Source organism: Drosophila takahashii, chromosome X (genome assembly GCF_030179915.1).
Source record: "Drosophila takahashii strain IR98-3 E-12201 chromosome X, DtakHiC1v2, whole genome shotgun sequence".
Taxonomy (NCBI): Eukaryota; Metazoa; Arthropoda; class Insecta; order Diptera; family Drosophilidae; genus Drosophila; species Drosophila takahashii.
This window is the reverse complement of record NC_091683.1, coordinates 15,456,872-15,478,919: the sequence shown is the minus strand read 5'-3', so window position 1 is coordinate 15,478,919 and position 22,048 is coordinate 15,456,872. Positions and strand designations below refer to the sequence as shown.

General features: G+C 38.1%; 1 protein-coding gene across 3 annotated transcripts in view; it reads right to left on the bottom strand.

Moving 5' to 3' along the window:
* The window catches only part of shakB (shaking B), a 158,940-nt gene that overhangs the window by 11,198 nt on the left and 125,694 nt on the right, over nucleotides 1-22,048 (bottom strand). For 2 of the 3 annotated variants that reach the window (XM_070218376.1, XM_044395532.2), the window contains 2 exons: nucleotides 10,674-10,807; nucleotides 10,395-10,584 (listed from right to left, as the gene is read on the bottom strand). In XM_070218376.1, coding sequence (XP_070074477.1) covers nucleotides 10,395-10,584; nucleotides 10,674-10,807 — 324 coding nt within the window. Of the gene's footprint in view, nucleotides 1-1,554; nucleotides 2,179-10,394; nucleotides 10,585-10,673; nucleotides 10,808-22,048 lie in introns of those variants that run through there. The other variant, XM_044395535.2, reaches the window with a different exon arrangement.

Here is a 22,048-nt window from a genome sequence, read left to right as displayed (position 1 = left end):
AAATGTTCCCATTTCATATCGAATTTTTTTTTCTGTGTATGCACGCCATATGGGCCGCCGTATGCGACGTCACCGATTTCAACCAGGGGTGTGGAAAATGGTGGAGGGGAAAAGGGGGCGAAATGGCATCCATGACACAATCAATCTCCTTTAAGCGGTGCCAGCAATTAGCGATGACAGTTTTGGGAATAGATCAGGTGGCGGAAAATGAGGAAGGGCGGTTGGGGAAAATCTAGGGGGAATTATAGAGCATTCACAGAATTTTAACTTGAATTTTTAATCGATCGATGTCATTATATAAACCACAAATTTAGTTGGTAATGAATATTATTAAACGACATATTTCCACAAGATTTTTTTGACTCTTTTCTAAGTGTTAATATATTCAGATTCGTTATATCTTCTATCTTTAACCGAGATTCAAAAGACCTCACGTTCTTAAAACCACAGTTCGATTCAATCAAAGATCTTTTAAAAAAAGATAAAAAAATATTATTTTTAAAAATAAAATCAAATCCCCTGAAATGTTAAGGTGAAAAAGTGCATTCCTTTTTATTCTTTCCCCTCCAAAATGAAATTTGTTCTTAGCGCCTTGGCTCACTTTTTGATCCCATCGATTGCCGATCAATCACTTGCTGTCTCTCGTTCTTTCTCATTCGCGCCCGGTCTACCCGTCTCTGTCTGGCATTGCCTACGTCACTGCTCGAACTATCTTCGAGATACTCGCAGCGATACAAGGCCAGTCCAATCAGCAGCAGCAACAATAACAAAACGGAGCACGGCACACACGAAATACTTAAACATTTTCATTTGGCTCACAAAAGGCCAAAACCAAAACCGCAAAACAAAATACAAAAAAAGAAAATCGTGAAGAAAAAAAGTGGAACAAATATTTGGAAATTGAAAAGTATGTATGGCGATGTATCTCAATGGGACGCTCAGTCAGCGAGAAATCGCTTAATTACTTAATCCATCAAATCATTCAACGCCCCCAAACATAATGATCAACTGATCTATGGCCGATTTCTGTGTCGGCTTTATCGCTGCGCAGGCGTAGCTTTTTGGGAGATTGAGTTATGGCATCGATTTGCCATTACAAATGTAATCAAATTAATTTTTCCATTGTTTATATTTTAAAGGGATTTTTTAACTAAGAGACAGCTTAGTAATGAGATTAAAGATTTTAATTTTGTTAAATTGAAACCCTTCTTATGGACTCTAAAAATATTAATATCAATCAATCGATAAATATAAAAGTCGGTTAAATATCTTCGCTAGTTAAAAAATTATCGTCGATATATTGACAAGAGCTATCGATATCTGGATCTCAAAGATCTCTGTCTTGTTTGTTAGGGGTCTCCACCCTTATCATGTTAAATTTTTTGTAAGTATGTGATATCGTTAGAATTCTAAATATAGATCGATGAATTTTAAGTTATTTAAAGTTATCTTCGATAACTAAAAAGTTAAAAATCGATACTTTGACAATAGATATATTTTTTCCATATTTAGATCATCTGTGTAGCAGTCCGGAGGCACAACCTTTTAGTATACCTGAAAGAAGAGGCAGAAGCAGACCCACTGGTAGTACTTGTAGTGCTTCTTGTCCGCCGGATCGCCGTCGGAGTTGCCGATGCCCGGATACGGGACCGACACGCCCTGCTTCTTGAGGAAGAGGCTCTTGAGCGTGTAGGTGGACTGGATCCAGCAGTACGTGTTCAGCACATCCTCTGGAATATCTTTGGTGTGCACACAATCGATCGGATTGCCCACGTACTGGCGTGTGGTTATAATTAGCGAGAATGACATCAGAATCATCACAGTTATTGAGTAGTGCAGGCGGAATACTATCGAATCGGTTTTAACGTGACTGACCTTTACAAGGTTTTTCAATCCACGAAATATATCTAACATGGTTTTTCGTCAGCGCAGGCTGGCAAAGATCGGCGATGATTCTCTCTGGCCTCTCTTCGTTTCAGTGTTTCGTTTTTGAGTGTGGTTTTGTGTTATCGATTGGTTTGTGTTGTCCTATCGATAATATCGATAGTATCAGGGTATCGAGAATATCGAAAATATCAGAGTATCGTGTGGCTATCGATCGATTGTGCTCCCGATTCCTGGCTGTGCTTTCTCTTGCGCGGCAGGCCCATTATCGGCGCATCGGCTAATCGGGACTCGAACGTGAACCGGAACCGGAAGCGCGTCAGCTGGTGGTTCCGGTGGTGCGGATATGTCTCCAATTCCAATTCTTCGGGATGTTGCGGCGTGTTCGTTGTCGTGGGTCTCACTGTCACAGAGCTGGGCATCTTCGGGTCCGTTCCTCCGCGCTCCACTATCCACTTAACCCTCTGTCTCACATTGGCACTTTTTTTGTGGGTTTTCGTCTGAGTTTGGTCTTCTTTGGTCTGCTATTAATCAGTCGATGATCTTAATATTTCGCGATTTTTTCTATATTTTCACGACAGTCCACTAACACGCATTTTTGGGTTCATCGAAATTATTGGATTTTTTAGGCGTTTCATTATTTTTTTAGATACTGTTAAGTATAATTGTGCAACTAAATTACTCAGGGTATTTTTGTTAAGTAATTTTTGGTCTGCTCGCATTGTTTACTAACATACTTATTTTTGGCTCGCGTTTAATAATATTAAAAATATTTATTTTTGGCCCAGAAGAATCGGTTGGTAACCAAGTTTAACGGGCAAATCAATTGCCAGTCAAACTTTTAAATTTTCCCCGCTGTTTGAATATTTATTTTTTACGCTTAGATAGCATTGAAAATTGCGCAAAGAAACAAAACAAATAAAAAACGCTTCGAGCATATAAATAAAATGTGGCATCACCCCCCCCGCCTTTGCATATGTTAATAAACTTATGCTGACTGACGTAGGGGGAAAATGGAAGTCGGAAAAATGGAGAACAACAGTTTTCAAATGAACTGTAAATTTTAAAATTGCAATGTTTATAAACAAACTTTCCCGCCGAGTTGCCGATAATAAAATCAAAACAACAGCGATAGCAAAAAGCCAAAAGGCGAAAAATTGAGTACACCGAAAACAAAGGAATGTCTTTTAAACTCCAAACAAATTATTAATAATGTTTAAGAGCAAATTTGTGACAAATTATTTAATTTGAAAGTTAAAAAAATATTTTAAGATATATAAATTATGAATTATTATTATTAAAAAATATTTAAAATAGATTTGAATGAGTGGCTATTTTCCCTAGTGCACAAACGTGTTGATTATTTTTTTCCGTGTACATAACAGAGAAAAATCCACGAAAAGTCCACGCACACACCGGGAAAATTGCGTATACGCACACGTGGCCCAGCAAAGTCAAAGGCGAAGGCTGACCAGCGGCAGCCAAAGAATCCGCGGCGGATTTCAACGGATCGGAGATCGGGGGATATATAGACCAAGGCGAGAGCATCGTTAATCTATTTCGTAATCCAGCAGAGTTCAGGCCGATCCCCAATTTGTTTATAAAACACACAACACAGAGATCTCGATCTCGATCCCATCTCCCCATCGACCTGTTTGGGCTTCCTGCCTGCACTTGACATTTCAACGAAACTATTTCGTAGCCAGGGCATTGTGAAATATGCCAGAAATGCTGCCGAGATAATGGGGGATCGTAGTCGAAGTCTTATATATCCGAGACTTTTCATCTGTTTTTCCCCGCCGAACAGCGCGTGCCCATAATTATAATGTGGACAAAATATGAAAATGAGACACGGCATTCCAAGAATCAAGGGGAGGTGACTAATTGGGATTTTCCCTCGTCCAAACGAAGCACAAGAAATACAACAAAAAAATACAATAGAGAAACAGAAAATCAGAAGGAAAAACAAAAGTAAAAGAACATCATTTTCCGCCGGGATATAGTACTCGTAAAATCGAACAACGGCCGATCGGCTCGAGTTGAGTTCACTTTCGAATGCAACCAGCGGAGAATGCTAACAAAAACATATATTCCCCCGACCAAAAGCGGCCAGCACACTTTGAAGTCGACCCGGAATCGGAATCCGAAACGAAATCGATTTGATTTCAATATTTTCAGAGTCAATACGGCTGAGATGGGGACTATTTCATAATTATTGATACATTTCCAGGCAGCTGAGCGACTTTTCGGGAAAATCCCTGGCTTATGCTTTCCCAACCTCATATTCCTATTCGTGACTATACTTATTTAGCTTATTAAATGACTAGGGATTTTATACTTCTTCACTTCTCTTGCAAAATGTCAGCAAAGATCAGTAAAAACTGATTGGGTTTTATAAAAAAAATATTCACTGATGCAATGACTTTTATTTTTATTTGTTGCTCTAAGGAAAAATAAATCTCTAAGCTTAAATTACATTTTTGACAATTCTAAAACATTTAAAATTTAAATAAATAACGTTGTTTGATTGACTTCAAATTATGAATAATTTACTGAAGCAATGATTTTAATTATTTTATATTGCCTAAAAAAAGTACAATTTCTCTTGGTTTAAATTACATTTTCGAAAATTCTAAAAGATTACTATTCTTTAAATACTTTTTCTAGTTTTTTGTTTGGTTTCTGATTTCTAAATCTCTCTTTCAATTCAAGCACTGCCCCATTCATATTTTCCCATTCATTTGTGCGGCATGAATCAATCTCCTGCCCGCTGACTAAATACTTTATTAAACAAAAGCAAAAGTTACTTAAATAAACAACGAGCCAAAACTTAATATTTCATACCCAACAATGTGCGAATGATATGAGAGACAACAACAACAAACTCGCATAAAATATATAAAAATAAAATGGAAAATGAAAATTCTGTTTTTTTTGTGGCTTTTTGGGCTTTTTGGACAATCGTGTCGAATGTTAATTGTAAAAATTTGTGGATCGCCTGTTGGTTTTTGGTTTTCGGCTTTTTTTGGTTTTCGGTTTCGGGGGCAAACGGCAAACACATGGCCCCCGAAAATTCGCAGTTGGTTTATTTACTTTGTAAGAGTTAATTATGATCAAGCGGTGGCCTGCACACAGCCCCTACAATACTATACTATACTATCCTATAATATATATATGCGCTTCTCTATATAAATATAAATTGTGATTCCGATTCAGCGGGCATGTGGCTTCGGCTTCCTACTATATGTTATGATCCCGCAATGCAGTCAATGATCTTTCGTGGGTGTTGTGAAAATATAGAAAATATAAACGCTGGGTTCGGTTCGCTTTTTGTTTGCACACACTCGATCGAACTCTCACGCTTGGGTTATCGCTGGTGCTATCGGTTTAATCGGCGCGTGTGTTATCGGTATTATCGCGCGGCAGAAGCGCGGGTCACGTGTCCGACATGATCGACGTTTTCATCGTTTAACTGTGGACAGCTCACATTTTTTGTGGTTCGATCGCTCACTGGTAAAAAAAAGGAAAACTTCGATTCGGCCTTGGCGATTACGGGAAAAAAAAGAAGAGTTATCGGAAAAGGGCTTTTCCTTTTTATTTTTCTTTTCGATTTGTCACGGGTTTTCTTTTCGAGATCAGTTCGGGGCGGAGAGACTGTGGACTTTGGAGCAGCAGGAGCAGGAAAAGACGCGCACGTTCACTTTGCCAACGCAACAGACACTGGCGGGCATTGGCCAAGAAAAGCCACTCGGAAAATGGCCCGGCCACCAGCTGACAGACAGAGAGAGAGAGTGAGAGAGAGCGAGGAAAATCCAGAGAGCAGATCTCTGGGCTGCCAACAACTTTTTTTTTGGGCGGCAGCAACACGTTCTCTGCTCGCGAGACACGCACACTTCCGGCGGCGGAAAAGCGGGGGGAAAACTGGGGCGGAAAGTGAGGGGGGGAGCGAACCAGGAGCTGCACTCGCCGGCCATAAACAACAATGGTAGTTGCAACAATCTGTGGCCAGGCCCAAAAGCCTAAAACAAAAGGCCTAAAGACACCCCGTCTCCCCGTCTAAATAAATCCCTACCCCATCTTCGAGTTAAAAGTCCGAATGGCATCAAAAATGATGGTGGGACAAAATATTAAATATGAATTAATAAGTTTCGAATAAAATAACAAATTTTAATTTAAAGTTATAAAAATGTTTGGAAAAATATTTACACACTAAATTATATGATATATATTTGCCTTATTCTATTTTAACAATCGACTTTTATTTTAAATGCAATATTAAATTTTATTCGCATCAAATTACCTATGAATATTTTTTTAACTACATGATTTGTAAAGTATATTCCCTGTCATAAAAATATAATTTAAATTGTTGTATTTAAATATGAACTTTTTTTTAAGTCCAAAAGCTAAAACAAATTGTTCCGAACCACTGTGCATTTGAGCAAACTATTTACATACTCGTATTTATTTCTCGCACGCTCGCGAATGACAACGAAAGCGACAACGAGGCGGAGAAAAGTGGTAGGGGAAGCTAAGAACGGAGAAAGGAGTGTGGAGAAAGCAGAAAGGAGAAAGGAGGAATCAGAATGCGAGTGACAGGGAAAAGGACAGCGACAACCCTACGAAGACCCGATATCCAATGATTTGAAGCGACATCGCAAGGAGTCTGACTTGGAGCTGCAAAAATTACACTGCAAAAAATGATATTCACTTCTCTTGAACCTTGAACCTTTTCCTGCGATGAAACTGAGCCTTTTGAGAATATTTTGAAAAAATGTTTAGTACCTAAGAACTTGTGAATAATAAATTCTAAGCATTTCTTCTTATTTTTACGCATCAATGAAATCAGTTAAATTAATTGAATTTCCTATAGAACTCCGTTAGATTTTAAGAAATCCTATTCGTTCCCTAACTAAGTTCCCTTTTTCATAAATTATTTTATTTTATTTTACAAGCATCTTGCCCTTTTTTCTCGCTGTGTGCGAGTGAAGGGTTTGCGCTCTGCATTGTTGTGATTTCCGCTCATTATTGCTGCAATCAGGCGGCCGGAGCCCTTTGTCCTGTGGAAAGTGGAAAGGACATGTGACGTAGCCGGGATTTATGCGTATTTTGATTCCTGCGCCTAGACATCATGCGGGGCATATCAATTGGAGTTTTATGAGGACGAGCACAGCTGGAGTGTGGGCATAAAAACTGTCTGACATATCCGCTGGCCGATTTGATTAAGTTGTCCCAGCGCGACCAGCTGCCTTCGCCACACAGCTGTCCAAAAAAATAGGAATTGTAAATTTTGGAAAAAAGAAAATCCTATTCAAGATGCGCATCGTAAAGCTAAAATGTTGACGGGCTAAAAATAAATCTAAAAATTATATTTCCGTAATATCCAGCACTATCAATATTTCTTGTCAACCAAATTCAATTCAATTTTATTAACAACAAAAATATTTTATCGAATTATTAAATATTTCTTTGGAAGGCAGATTACGGATAATATTATCCTATTGTCTGCCCCTCGAGTGTGGCCGTATCTGTATCTGAATCTCGTTCTGCATCTGTATCTGTATCTCGGCAGCTGCCGCAGTCGCCGCAAAAATGGGTGTGAGTTCGGAGGAGCCGGAGGAAGTGCCTCAAAATTGAGAATGGGCACTGGAGGCTGAAGCTGAGGCTGCTGGCCATCAAAATTCAATTGGTTTGAGGCACTACGTGAGTCGCCTAGCATACTCAGTCCCCGAAAGATTGGCCCGTCTTGAGACAATGGCGGATCCCTCTGCATAATTCGGCCATTAGGCGATGTTTTTGGAATCCGGGGATTCTGGCAGACATTGAAGAAGGCGCAGAGCAGACAATGTCCGGAAAAGGCGAATGGGAAAAAGCCTTGCCTTGCCTCATTAATGCACCCGAAAAACATTACCCGCCTGGGAAACTGAAAATGCATAGATATGTTTTTCCTCAGATTTTCCGTCATTGGGCCCAGCGCCAAATGATGCATTAAAACCAAAGGGATGAGCGGAAAATAAAAACATGTTAATTATCGCTTAGACTTGAGAAAAGGTGTCCCTGGTTGTTGGAGGTTATTGCAGAATTTTATATATTTTATAGAATATTAATAATAATATTTACAATCGTATTGCAATAGCATCATTGATACAAATATTTAAATGACCCTTAAAATATGTATTATATATTACATATTTTTAAAAAATAATTTTTAAATGTATCCTTGTTTACCGCTATTTCCTTTTCTTTTCTGGAGATGTCACACATTTCTTTTGCCCTGAAAATCGAATCAAATTAAGTGAATTCAGGGAGAAACATGGGCCAAAACCGAATTAGATACAAAGGAATAGTGAGATCCCATAAAACTTGTGGTTATTGGGCAGATCTGAATATCTGAATATCTGGGGAGCCGTTTGCCCCAACCACTTTCATGTAGTTTCTCGTTTCCGAAACAAACACTTTGATGGACTGCCTGATGGTTTGTTGGCGCACCGCCCCCTATATCTATATCTTTATGATTTTATGATCGACAGGGAACCGCACACGCGGATTTTATGAGCGATGTCAAATGGTTGCGTCAGTTCTTGTTGCGATCGGAAAGAAATATGATTTGTAAGATTGGATATCAAAAACGCTTTAACGAGCTCTTGTATAAATCGCTTGTTATACTTTTTTTTATTTGGGATTTCCCCCTGGGGCGGCAGGTGGGAAAAAGGGGAAAGCGGGGATCCAAACGAACCACACACTCGCCACATAAATTATAATTTTTTCAGCACTCGGTCGCCCAGCGGGACGTTGGCGTAAATAAATAAAATTAATGGAAATATCAAGCACACTGCGCATAAAATTGATAAAAGACGTGAAACGCCGTCTCCCTCTTGTATTGGGTGGGAAAATCAGGGGGAAAATTCAGGAGCCCCGCCCATCGGTTCGGGTTTAAACGGGGTCAAGCGATTGCATTCTGTGTGTTTTTAACAAAAATAGCGCAGACAAAATATAATAACAGAGCGCACAGAGCTGGAAAAGCTGGAAAAACTGGAGAAAGCGAAGCGTCGTCCCAAAATAGTTCTTGCATCTTTTTCCGGTGCAGCAGCAACAGCAGCAACATCGCTGCCCCGCAGCAACATGCAACATGGAAAGGGAGAAACTGCATCGTCTGTGCCGCATTAATGTATCATATGCTCGATTCCACAAAACAAAGGAGACAACGCCACGAAAAGTGCGAAAGGTCATTGTTGTTAGTTTCTGATTGTTGATGGTTGCTGGTTGGTGTTGCTGCGGTCACAATTACTTCCACTTTCCCCGGGGATCGGCTAGACGGGTTCCTTCATTTGTCTCACACTCCAAAATAAATTTGGGGATTGAGATTAGGACATCCCTTGTACAATTCCTTATTCCTTCCATAACCGCTAGCTTCATTAATTTTTTCGAAAATGGTCCTACACCAAAAATTCATACTGTTTTGAACAGATAACAAAATTTGCTATAAATCCATAAAACTTTCCGTGTAATTTTGGAAAAATAAAATTTTCGCCAATTTTTAATTTTTTTATAAGGGGGTACCCCATGATTTTTTGCGAAAAATTAAAAACAATTAAAATTCCGAGGTTTAAATGCCAATCGTTAGGAAATTTAATAACGAGTTCAGAAAGGTATGACAATCCATACTTTGAATCAGTATTTGCTTTGTTTTAGCGAAAAAACCCGTTTTGCTTTTTTTTTGGAAATTCGGGATTTTAGTTTTTGACAAAAATTGGAATTTTTCTTTTGGTTTTTTTGCTGTAACTTGGCCAAAAATGGTCCTACACCAAACTGTTTTGAACAGATAACAAAATAATAAAAAAAATCCAGGACACTTTCCGGGTGATCTTGAAAAAATAAAATTTTCGCCAATTTGTAATATTTTTGTAAGGCTAAATTTAATAACGGGTAACGAAAGGTATGACATTCCATATTTGGAGCAATATTTCCATTGTTACGGTCAAAAAACGAATTATTATTAATTCAAAAAGGCGTACTGTTTTGAGCAGCAACCTAATAATTAATATCAGTCTGATTTAACACGGACAAGGATAACCTATTCGCTTATTTTCTTTCTTGAAAGCTTAAACCATTTTCACAACTTTTTTATAAAGTCCAAAAGCTTATAAGTTTACACAAGTTTTTAGAATACAAACTTGTAAAAAAAGTATTGAAATGTTTATATAAGCTTTAAGTATAAATAAATAAGTATTAATTAATACATTAATAGACAATAGTAACACAACAATAATATATGGAATAATAATTCAAATATATGTTAAAACTTATCCTTGGGCTTGGTCCTTTTTAACATAAAGTTTAAAAGCTCTCAAAAAGTTCCCCAAAGTTATTTAGAAGTGCAACTAGTTTAGCTTCCCACCCAGACAGAGCTTTAGTTCGCTTTTAGACAGTTCCGTTACCACAGGATAAAGCTTTTGGCCTTAAGCTTTTGATAAAGGGATATGATTTTTGAAAATAACACAATTACTTACCTGAAAAAATAGTGTAAACGCTACCCATTGATAATATTTTGTGTGCTTTATTGTTAGAGGCCCGCGGCCCTGTGAATTGTGAACTCCGGGAAAAGGCACCTCGGAACCTTGCTTCTTCATAAACGCATCGACCACTGTATACGTTGAGTGTATCCAACAATATGTGTTGAGAACATCTTCGGGAATGTCTCTGCAAGCGAAGGAATCATATTAATCGGGTTAAATCGAAATAATCGCATATTTATCGAAATAATCGGGCACTTAAAAGGGATCGCTCACCTTGTATGTACACAGTCTATGGGATTTCCTACGTACTGCCGCGTCGTCACAGCAATCGAGAATGTGATCAGTAATATAACCGTTGCGTTGGTGTGCAGGCGAAAAACAGGTGAATCGATTTTGACATGAGACACCTGTTATTATCGTTCGTCGTTGTAATCGATGCGTTATCGGATGTAATCGTGTTTTGTGTGTGATTGATTGTTTGTTGAATTGGTGTTTTTCGGTGGGGACGAAGAGAGAGAGCATTATTATTGGATGTCTTGGCTGGTTTTTAAGTTACATAAGTCCAAACGCAAAAGGTAACCCAAAACATTTAAACGAAAACGGATGATGAGAGAAGTCTCTTGAACGCAAAACTTTTGCTATGTCTGTTCTGAATGAAGTCGAGAGGACTGCTCTCGGGTGCTTTATCATATGGGGTTATATATCTGGTTATGTACATTCATAAGCAATTTCTTTTCCGCTTTCAGGGGTCCTTACAATTAGCTAACTCACTTATCAGTAAATATAGGGGTTTCCCGTCCGCTCGCAATCTGAAGCAATATGTTATCGATATTTTCGATATGTTGTATTGAATAATTAGCATATGACATTCAAGTTGCGGGCGAAGAGGGAAGTTTAAGATTAATGCGAAATAAATACAATTTGCTTTTGGAGAAATTTTCGAATTCATTTCGGTTTGGTTTTGGTTTTTTTTTATCTTATGGCAGGTAAGTATAGTAAGGTGTCACAGCAATTGTTTCGACTTCCTCAGCTAGCTTAAACATTCCTTTCTTTTCTGGTATCAAATCAAAACTCAAGAAAAAAAACAACTAAGTTTTATGTGTATGAGCAAGAGATAGAAAGAGATAGAGAGAGAGGTGTGAGAGAAACGAAAAGTGATTGAACTGCTGGGAATGCAAATTTTCGGGTTTCTTTTTTATTTTTTTTTGCATTTAAGGCGGATATATAATTTACAGATCGGTAGAGATGAGGACTTCTTTCGGAAAGAAGAAAATGGGACCAATTTATGGTCGCCATGTTGTAGTTTTAGCTTTAGCCAATCAAAGTACGCTGCAGATTTCGTTATCGAATTGGAATTGTTGTAACGATGACCACTTAATCGATATTTATCAAAATGTTTTCGCTTGACTGACTGACTGACTGTCTGACTAGTTATGGCTGAGATAGTGAAATCAAAAGGAAAAACACAGGGTTAAAAGGGATAGAGACCTGTGAAATTTCGATAATGGCTTGGTTCAGAATTGATTTGATTTAGAATCGATTTGAATGCAGATTGATTGGCTGAGTGGTTAAGTGAGTGGTTTAAGTTTAAGTTGAATTGAAATTTGGAGTGGTGGTTCGTTTGTGGCGGCCTTAGCGAGGTGAGTTTCGTGAGCTGAGCTGTGGTGAGAGACATACTTTAAGAGGTGAATACTGAATACTGCAGTGATCAGTGATCTGTGATCTGTGATAAGTGATCAGTGATCTGTGATCTGTGACCTGTAATCTGTGAGCAGTGGTGCCACTTGGTGGTGAGTTGTGATCAGTGATCTGGGTGGTTGGTGGTTTAGTGGCATAGTGGTGTCTTTGGTGGTGGTGGATTCGGTGTGATAGAGTGGTGAGATTGAGAACGCGAGAGCGAGCGAAACAGAGATAGAGTGAGATCGAGTGAGAGTGAGTACAATATAGAAACAAATTGAATATATAAGTAGTTGAATGTAAATTGAATTAGGTTTAGGTATACGTGGTGAGAAAACTAGGTGAGTTTGAAATTGAATTGAGTTGAATTGAATTTAATTGAATGTGGCGAAAATGTACGAGAACTGCTTATATAAGATGGTTGAAGTTGAAAATCGGTTTACGTTTAATCTAGTTGTTAGGTAAAATCAAAAACAATACACAAGTTATAGTGAGACAAACAGACATAGAGAGCGAGAGAGATACATATATATATTATATATAGGCGTATATATTAACTGAGAGAGTGAGAGAGATAGTGTGTGTGTGTGTGGCAAAGAGAGAGACAGATAGCACGGCAAAGCTGGGTTCTATGCTTATATATGTTCTGATTTAATATTTAATATCGTTTTTAATAGCCCAGATAGACGTAATATTCTAAGTGGGCCCTGGCCATACTTTCAGGTGTTTTTTATTTTGTTTAGCTCTAGCATTTCTTCGATTTTTTAGCTTTACAATTTTGATTTAGTTGTAACAAGTATTGGTTCTTAATTTTGGGGTATATTTCGCTCTGGTTAATTTTGAAACACAAAATCTGGGACTGAGAGCATACAACTAGCTATTATATTTATATAAAGATTTAGATATAGATATGGTATGGCAGTTTGTTTTGTTTCTGTTGGATATCTCTGTTGTTGCTGTTGTTTAACTGGTTATTGTTGCTGTGGAGTCTGGCATTTGTATCTTGTAGTTTGGAGTTTTTGGTTTCGAGTTTGTAGTTTGGAGTTTGGAGTTGTTTGTTGGTTGCGGTTTATTTCTTTGCTGGTTTCGGTTTACTTTCTTGTTTTATATATATACGATATACGATACTTAAGGCTGACAGAGATACATACATGTATATAAATATAGAGAGTGTGGTTTATTATCTTGTAGTTGCTTTATTTTGTATTGTTTTGGTTTGGTTTTGGTAACGCTTGATTTTCGTTTGCTTTTAATTCTGTTTTTTTTTTTTGCATTTTGCATACTTTTTTTTCAGTGAGTGGGGTCGTGAGATTGCGTGAGAGAGAGAGACAGAGTTTGTATTTTGGTGAGTAAGTGAATCCGTGATTGAGTGATCAAGAGAGATAGAGATAGTGAGTAGTTTTATATAGGTTTATTTTAGTTCAATTTCTTTTGCTTTAGTTCTTCGTTTTAGTTTCAGTGTACTTATGCAGATACGGATACAGAGAGAGAAATAGGGGGTCTTCAGTTGTGGCAACCGACGAGCTGGCGACTTGATTGGCCATTACAAGGTGAGTGGAGAGAGATAGAGAGGTTTTCGGGCTTTCGGATAGAGACAGAGTGATTGTGAGTTAACGTGACACAGAGAGACAGAGCGGCGTGATTCGTGAGACAGAGACAGAGCGTGAAGTTGGGAAACTAATTTGGTTCTCAGGAAGCCCAGAAATCTTTGCGGACACGGCGTAAAACAAGTAAGTGGAATATGTCTAAATGAAATGAATAAAATTTAAGAAAAATGTTTCTAATAAAATATAGTAGATACTATAAAATGCTAATAACTTTAATTTGGGAAATCACTTATAAAGGTGTCCAAAAAAATGCAACACTATATTTTAATGCCGAAATTCCGATAAATTTAGTCCAAAAGACGTCGTTATTTTGATTTCAACAAATTAAATCACAAACTTAAGTTATGCAAGACAAAAAAAAAAAGGAAAATTAAACAACTAATTTCTTAAGATTAAATTACTACATTTGGGAAAATAAAAGGGGGCTTCGAGTCCGCCAGAGATTTCCGGAATCGGAATCGGGATGGGATTTAAGTCGGGACTATATTGGCTTTCAGAGTGTGCTGGCGTGTGAGAGCTTATTTTCGGCATTTGCTAATTTGATGCTGATTCGTGACTTTGGTGACTTTTGGTGATTCGTGACTTTGGTGAACTCGTGATCGTGATCGTGACTTGGTGTTTGTTCGTGTCCTGTGCTTTTGGCGTGTTTCACTTTTAGCTGTTTTTGCTGTCTTTTTTGGAAATTACTTAACATTTTTTGTTTGGCATTAGGATTTTGCATTGCGCATTGTATATATTTGCTGTTGTTGTTTCTTGTTGTGATTTTGGTGAGAGGCAGAGGCAGATTTTTGCATTACGTTCATCACAATTGTCACAATATAGATATATATATTTTTTGGTTTTGGTTTTTGGTTTTGGCGTGAGTTCTGGTGGGATGTTGGGTCCAAATTGGCAGAGTTTATACTTTTAAATTAGCAGAGGTCAATCTTTAAGTGAGGCGTTTACTTTTGGATTTCTGGGTGTATTTTTTCAAATAGATTTGTTTTTTTTTTTTGGCACTTTCCAGGGTTTGGACTCGGGTTCAAACACACACTATACAAAAAAACACATCTCATATCAACGACAGAGAGAGAGGGCAACAGAGAGAGAGAGAGAAAGAGACAGAGGGAGAGTGGGGCAGAGCGATATAGATAAAGAGAGAGAGGGGAAGTGAGCTGTGGAAAGAGACAGAGCGATGATCTTTGGAAGGCGTAAATCAAAAGTAAAAGTACGGAAAACCATAAAGCGAAAGTGTCTACGTAACGAAATCGAAACGAGCAAAGAAAATGGGAAATGCGCGCACACATAAAACAGAAACAGGCCAAGGGGATTTTCCGGGATTTTCTCGGGCTTTTCCCGGGGGGGTGGGGAAAGCTACAGTGCGTCCCATGCAGCTAGGACCCTGGCTTCTCAATCTATAGATTCAATATATTGCTTTATTGCCAATCAATGCCGTAGATATTAATTAACATGGGTATTGTTCTGTGCTCTGTGGGTGCTGTTCCCCATTGTCTTGCACTCCAAAGACCCACATTACCCGCAGGGTGATTTCAAATTAAATTCTCAGACTCTGCTGGAGATCCCCTAACATTCGAATATTAGACTTACACCCCCGGCACGGACTGTACGCCGATCCCCCGACTCCTCAAGGAGTAGCAAAATCCTTTGACCAACCCAATCTGGACGAGTGCACCCTTGGGTTATAATGGAATTCAGCCCAAGTGGATGAACAACGACTCTGCCCAGCCCCCCTTCGCTCGCCGCCACTGCCTGGCACTGCTTGGCCGGGGTGTAAGCAGTAAGTAGCAAGTAGCGAGCAGCAAGTAGCATGTGTAATAAGTATCATGTGCGCTGGACTGACTTACTCAGTGCTGATTAACGAAATGAGGGCCAGAAGACTCTGACTCCGACTCCTCCCCGGCTGACTGACTTATGCCCAGTAACCATAACAATGAATTTTATGCCCCCTTTCGCAGGGCGCAAGAGTCCAACCCCCCTTTCTCGCCTACTGGTAACTGCCACTGACTGTCGACTGTTAGTGCCACTGCTGCTGCACAGAGAGAAAATTCGCTGTGTTTTGTATTTGTAGTATTTAATAGTTTACAAGAAAAAAATATAAAAATCTTAAAAAAAAACCCTAATTAATCTTCTTTAATTTTATAATCTTTAGTGATTACTAAATTAAATAAAAAAGAGTTCCGAAATATTTAAAATTTCAATTAATATTTTATTTTATCCTCAAATGAAAGTTTTTAAGTCTTCTAATGCTAAATTTAAAAAAAAAGTAGTTTGGAAATCTCCCCAAGGTGTCAGTAAAATAAAATACATGGTCTACAAAATTCCTCTCTGTGCAGCCAGCAAGTGGGAACCACAGTGGCTTCGGCTCGTTTCTGCTATTAGAACAACATTGGCAATATATTTGGGGCAATAAAAATAAGCTTTTGCTACAACGAGCCAAAACGAGGCAAAGAGGCACTGGCACTGGCTTTGTATTTGTTATTGTTATGGCTCCTGCCGCAGTGCTTGCCACTTACGCTTCATTAGGATGCGTCTAAGAACTCTTGCAGCCAGTCAATAATAAATTGAAGCCAGCTCGTAGCTCCCTGGGTCTTCAGAGGCTGACTTTCGGAACTGGGAACTCGGGGGCTCCGAGCTCCAAGTGCCTGGTGGCAATAAACAAGCAAACAACAAGGACAGATACACATCAGTGGGCCACGCCCCCTCCCCAAACTACCGCCCCCCGGTTACACATCATTGGAGTTGACTTTAAATTGGCGACTTAAACGAACAATTGGCCCCGACAAAAATTCAGCAACAGAGAACTAAAAAAAGAATGAAAATGTTTGGAAATGTGAAAACTAACAACAGGCTTTTTTTTTGGTTTTTTTGGTTATCAGGGGGAAAGTGTTTTGTTTATTTTGTGTGTTTTGGGTTATCAGTTATGGGGTTTTTATTATTACGTTTTTGTTTTGTTTTTTTTTTCAGTCAGCAGGCAGACTGGATGCTTTCACTTATGCAAGATACAAATACAAGGGATTATATAGTAAGATATTTATAAATATATATATATATAGTATATGTGATGTGTTTTTGGGTTCCATTGGAGTTGGTGTTAAATAAGATTGTGTGGGTCAAACCATTTGGAATCGATTTGTCATTTTCATTCTCCGGCTTTGGGGCTGTTCTATTTACACAAGTCCAGGCTTCGGGGGCTCGGGTTTTTATTTTTAAGGTCTCTTTTTAAGGCTAGTTACTCAATTTACTGATATACAAATCAAACATTTTCAACGTGCCACAACAAAAGCGGAAAAACTTAAGGAAAATATATGTATTTGATCTACGTGCTCATCTTTTTTACAGAAATTGCTTTCAGAGTGAGAGAGAGATAGAGAGAGAGGTACAGACAGAGAGAGATGCATGCTTCGGGGGGAATTTTTCACAGCCAGGGTTGCCAGGTTGCTGGCCAACAAAATGCAAACAACAAGGTCAAGCGTGGTCAATCGACAGCAAAATAAGTGAAATTCTTCTGCTGGATCGCTGCTTACTTATAACTTATACGTATTTATTGTATGGTACATGGGTGGGTAGTACATCATATGGTGTTCGGTGTATCATACAGTTATAGAGTGGTTTCAAAATCAAATACGAAAAAAAGGGTGTCAACTCTGGGTGTTTTTCTACTTTGTGTGGGTGTGAGTTTCTTTTAGCTTTTTTGATTTTTTGTCTCTGTGGCTCAAGTTGCACAAGTATAAGGATAGTTTGGTATATTTTTGAGTATAGTATAGTATAAAGTTTAGCTTGGAGTAAATAGTTTTTCGGTTTGGTTAGTATATATGCGGTATATATTGGTAGTATACGGTATAGATATGTTCATGTCAACTGTGGGGTTTTTTGCTTTTTCGCTTTTGGTACTTATTTTTGGAAATATTTCACACTTTTTCTTTCGGTTGATCATATTTCTTTTTGTTCTCGTTTATCGAAATTTCAAAAATGATAACAAAAACAAATCTCGATAGTTTCTGAAGTGAGTAAGTGAGTGAGATACAAAGATACAAGGAGCGGCTCACGCTCAGTGGGTGGGCGTGAAAGAGACAAGAGAGAGTGTGGGAGAAAGAGAGAGATACATATAGAGCAGGGGAGAGAGAAAGAGACAAGGCGACGCCTTTGCTGGTTTCTACACAGAAATTGCTCGATTGCCAACATATATGCTGCCTGTCCGCTTAGCAGTTGGATTTCTTGTTTTTTTTTTTTTTGGTATGGATTATCGGTTTTTGTTAATATATATATCATATATAGATTGCTTTTTAGTTAACCAAATTTAATACAATTGAATTGTACACACACAGGCGCACGCAACACACGCACACACACAAAAACATTGAAATTAGCATTTTTAGAGTGAGACAGAGAGAAAAAGAGAGAGAGAGATGGAGAAGAGTATTTGGTATTTTCGGTGTTTAGTATTTTCTGGTATCTTTTTTGGGGTGGTGTGGTGGGTGGGTTTTGCGGTTAGTGGGGGGTGGTTCGGTTCTGGTCTGGGTTTTCCTCCTCTTCTGCTTCTTTGTCTTCAGTGGGTGGTACTCTTCTTTCGGTTCCAAAAACAAAGAGTTCGCAAAAATGCCAGCCCAAAAAGAATACTGTTGCATACTTTTTGGCTTTCGAACCGGTATTTTCTATTTTTTGTGATATTTGTTTATACTTGATTATGGTTATTTGGTATTCAGCTTCAGTTTTTTGGCATTCGACACAAAAAATGCGTTCTTTTACATTTGACTTCTCTGGTATTTTTTTTGGTTTTTTTTTGCGTTTTCAATCAATTAAAATTGCACATTTTCAACAACATCAACAACGACAACTACTTTTTGGTATTACGAGTAATATTTATTGTTATTTTTTGGTTTTGTTTTTGTTTGTTCCTTTAGATAGATATATAGATATATATATATAGAAGTATATGTATGTTAAGATATGCATATAGATATACATATGTATATATATATTTATATTTATGTATATTGAGTATGGTATATTATAGATATATTTATTTTGAGTACGAGTAGATAGGTATATAGATATAAATAGATGGTGTAGAATACGATAGTTGTTGCTTCTGCTCGGCTCAGTTCCATGGATCGCTTATCGGTAATCGAAATAAAAGAACCCAAAAGGCAAACGATTACAAACCAAACGATAGCACAATTGAAAATCAATAACGCTTAACGATTACGATTACAGAAAAAAGAAACAACAATTTCGCTTGCTCGCAATTGCTCGGTGATTCATCGATTGTAAGAAATAAGAATAGAAAAAAAATGTAATACAATATAGGTCTACACCGATATATACGTACAACTGATTACACATACACATACAGACAAGCATACACATACACAATGCGACATACTTATGTTTGGTTTTATTATCAGCACTCATATAAGCTCACGCTCGAATTATCGATGGCTTGAATTATCGATGGCTTAAGCAATTGCCAATATTTAGTCATCGATTGTTTAAGCTATCAGTAACCTGAATTTTTATCGAAATAATCAAATTATAATTTTAATCTGTTTATCTATTTAAATGTACAATTGTTGCATCTTTAAAAAATAAAGTGTCTTTAAGCGTTAAACTTAAACCGCAGAATGCAAAATGAATTCAAGACGAAATGATAACAGATTAATAAAAATAATTTAATCACTTTTGAGGCGATCTTCGAGCCTATATGTGTGCTGATATATATCTGGCTTAGATGGTAGTTAAAGTAGTTTGCACTTGATATTACGAATACGGTTACAATACCACAAATGCCGCAATACGAGATATTGATTGGATATTGATTGATTACGATACGTTACGGGTATTATTGATATTATCACGCTTGATTGCTTGCTGAGATCTGCCGATCGAAACATTTCCGTGTACGTTACGCTCAAGTTACTACGGGGATATCCGGCAAACAATACAACAAATGATACAGTTGGTACAGTACGAGTAGCATTATGGATATAGATACGAGTATGCATATTATAGAACACAAGAGACTGCAATTGATTGAGTTGTTGCGTACAGTTTACGGCTTAAGACACGTGCAAGTTGTATTTTTTTATGGGATTTGGGGGATTCTTTTTTGTTTTGTATCAGTTTTCGGTATTGTTGGGGGGTTATTTTGGGGGCTTTAACTACTTGATTGGGGGGCAAGGCAGAAAGAACGGGTTGGTTGGTGAGAGAACTGAGGGCGTTACTGGAACAAAAGATCATCTCAAATCAAAAGCTTTTTTTTTTTGGGTGTGCGCGGTGTGGGAGAGTCAACAAATTTTCGATTGCAATTTTAGGGTTGCTTTTAGTTTTTTATCGAATTTCAGGTAAGGCTATTTAGCTAGACTTCAGGTACGGTACGGGGTTTATCTGGACTCAGAGAGAAAGAGTTAAATAGAGAAAGAGAGAGACGGAGAGAGCGGCAAAGAGAGAAAAAGATACAGAGGGGTTTTGTTTTTGGTTCTTGGCGATAATTGTTCCACATGAGGAGGATTGTTTCAAGTTTGCTCAATTTCAAGTTTGCTTTTATGTGTTTCGTTTCGTTTTCTTTTCTTTTCCTATATTTTTTCGGGCTTTAGTCGCGTTTGATATTTTAGGCAAAATATATATATATATATTTACACAGAACACCATATACGCGGCAATAGAGCTATTTAATGGGCTATCTTTGGCTTTCAGACTTTCAGTGCTCATCCGTTTGGACTCCTCACATCCTCCTGCCCTGAGATAGCATTTGGGTACAGTTATCGAATGCTTCGATTGCATTTGGTTGAGTTGACCTACTTAATTAGTTACATACGCATAAATAGTCATCGTTATTGATAGATGTGGAAAATCATAATTGAAATCAACTGAAAAAGTTAACCTTGGCTGATCGGTTTTATCCTTTTCTTGCCAGCTTATCGTTGTCGTAATGTTTATCGTGATTGTTTATCGGTTATCGCCAGGCACTCGCAACACTTTACTATACTTTTACAAAGTCTGCGTGTGTGTTTGTGTGTCTGTTACAGTGTGGGTGTGTCAGAGTTACTAAAGAGAGACAGAGAGATATCGAGATAGAGAGAGAAAGAGACACAAGTAGGGTTAGGGCGGATAAATCGATACAAACTTCATTTTGTATTAAATTTGATTTGGTTTTCAGCGTGAGCCTTTCATATTTCACTAGGTTTTTATAAATTGTAATATGTTTAATTGTTAATTTTTACGTAGACGTCGACAGCATATTCTGTGGTGGCAGGCGAGCAATTTGTTATCGTCGGTTTAGGGTTCTGGTTATCGGTTTCCTTTTCGGCGCGATGCGGCTGCGTTTTTGATAAAATATCGATCATCGTATTTTTCTTTCAATTTGCATCCCCTGATTTGTTCTGTTTCTGTTCTGCGATTATCTGTTCTTTAATCTGGAATCCTGGAATCGCGCTCTACTAGACTTAAAAATCACTAAAAAATCAAGGAAAGAGACAAGTAGAGAGATAGAAGGAGACGGATAGAGTTGACAAAGCCAAAGCAAAGTTAAAGAAACGTGAACCGAAAAAACGTTTCAGCTAACATAGGGGGTTATCGGGTTTCGGGGCTAAAATCAAAAACGATTAACGATAACAATGAAAACGATAAATCAAAAAGCACAATTTTAGCTAATCAACTACAATGTAAATATATAATGATTTATTTATATATGTGCAATACTTATAAGCAAAAACAAGGCGCAGATCAAGTGTGGTTTGAAAGAAAGAGAGAGACAAAAAGAGACGGGGCGGGCAGGACTGGTGAGATAGACTGAGACAGAGAGAGAGATTGACGGGGGGAATAGAGCGATAGGTCCCTATGGAGGGAAATCGATAGAGAAACCGAGCTGAAGTTCGATAGTTCTAGACTTTCGGTAGTTTCGGGGGAGCGGGTGGAAAGTGGGTGGTGAGTTTTTAAAATGAGAACTAGAATTGCTTGAGTTGTAATTACCATTTTCTATCACTTTGCTCTTGGCGGGGGGTGGGGATGGATGGGCGTGGGCGGCACCGCTCACACACGCGCACACACACACACACCGCCAGCAGTGGTTCAGAGCCAGTCTATCGGCTATCGATAATTGTTATCGCCGCCGCAGCTGCCGCTTGAGATCGTTGAGATCGCTTTTGATTTCGTTTACGATTCGTTATCGATTTTGGGATATCGCTCTTAATTCGATTGATCGCTGATTCGTTCGTTGATCGTTTTATTGCTTATCGGTTATCTGTTATCGTTAATCGATGAATTGATTCGGTTTGTTTGTTCAGTCGCACAAGCTAAGGCCACCTTTTCACGAGTTGCCCTGTTTTCATTTGATTTTACGATTAGATACTTTTTGATTTTGATATT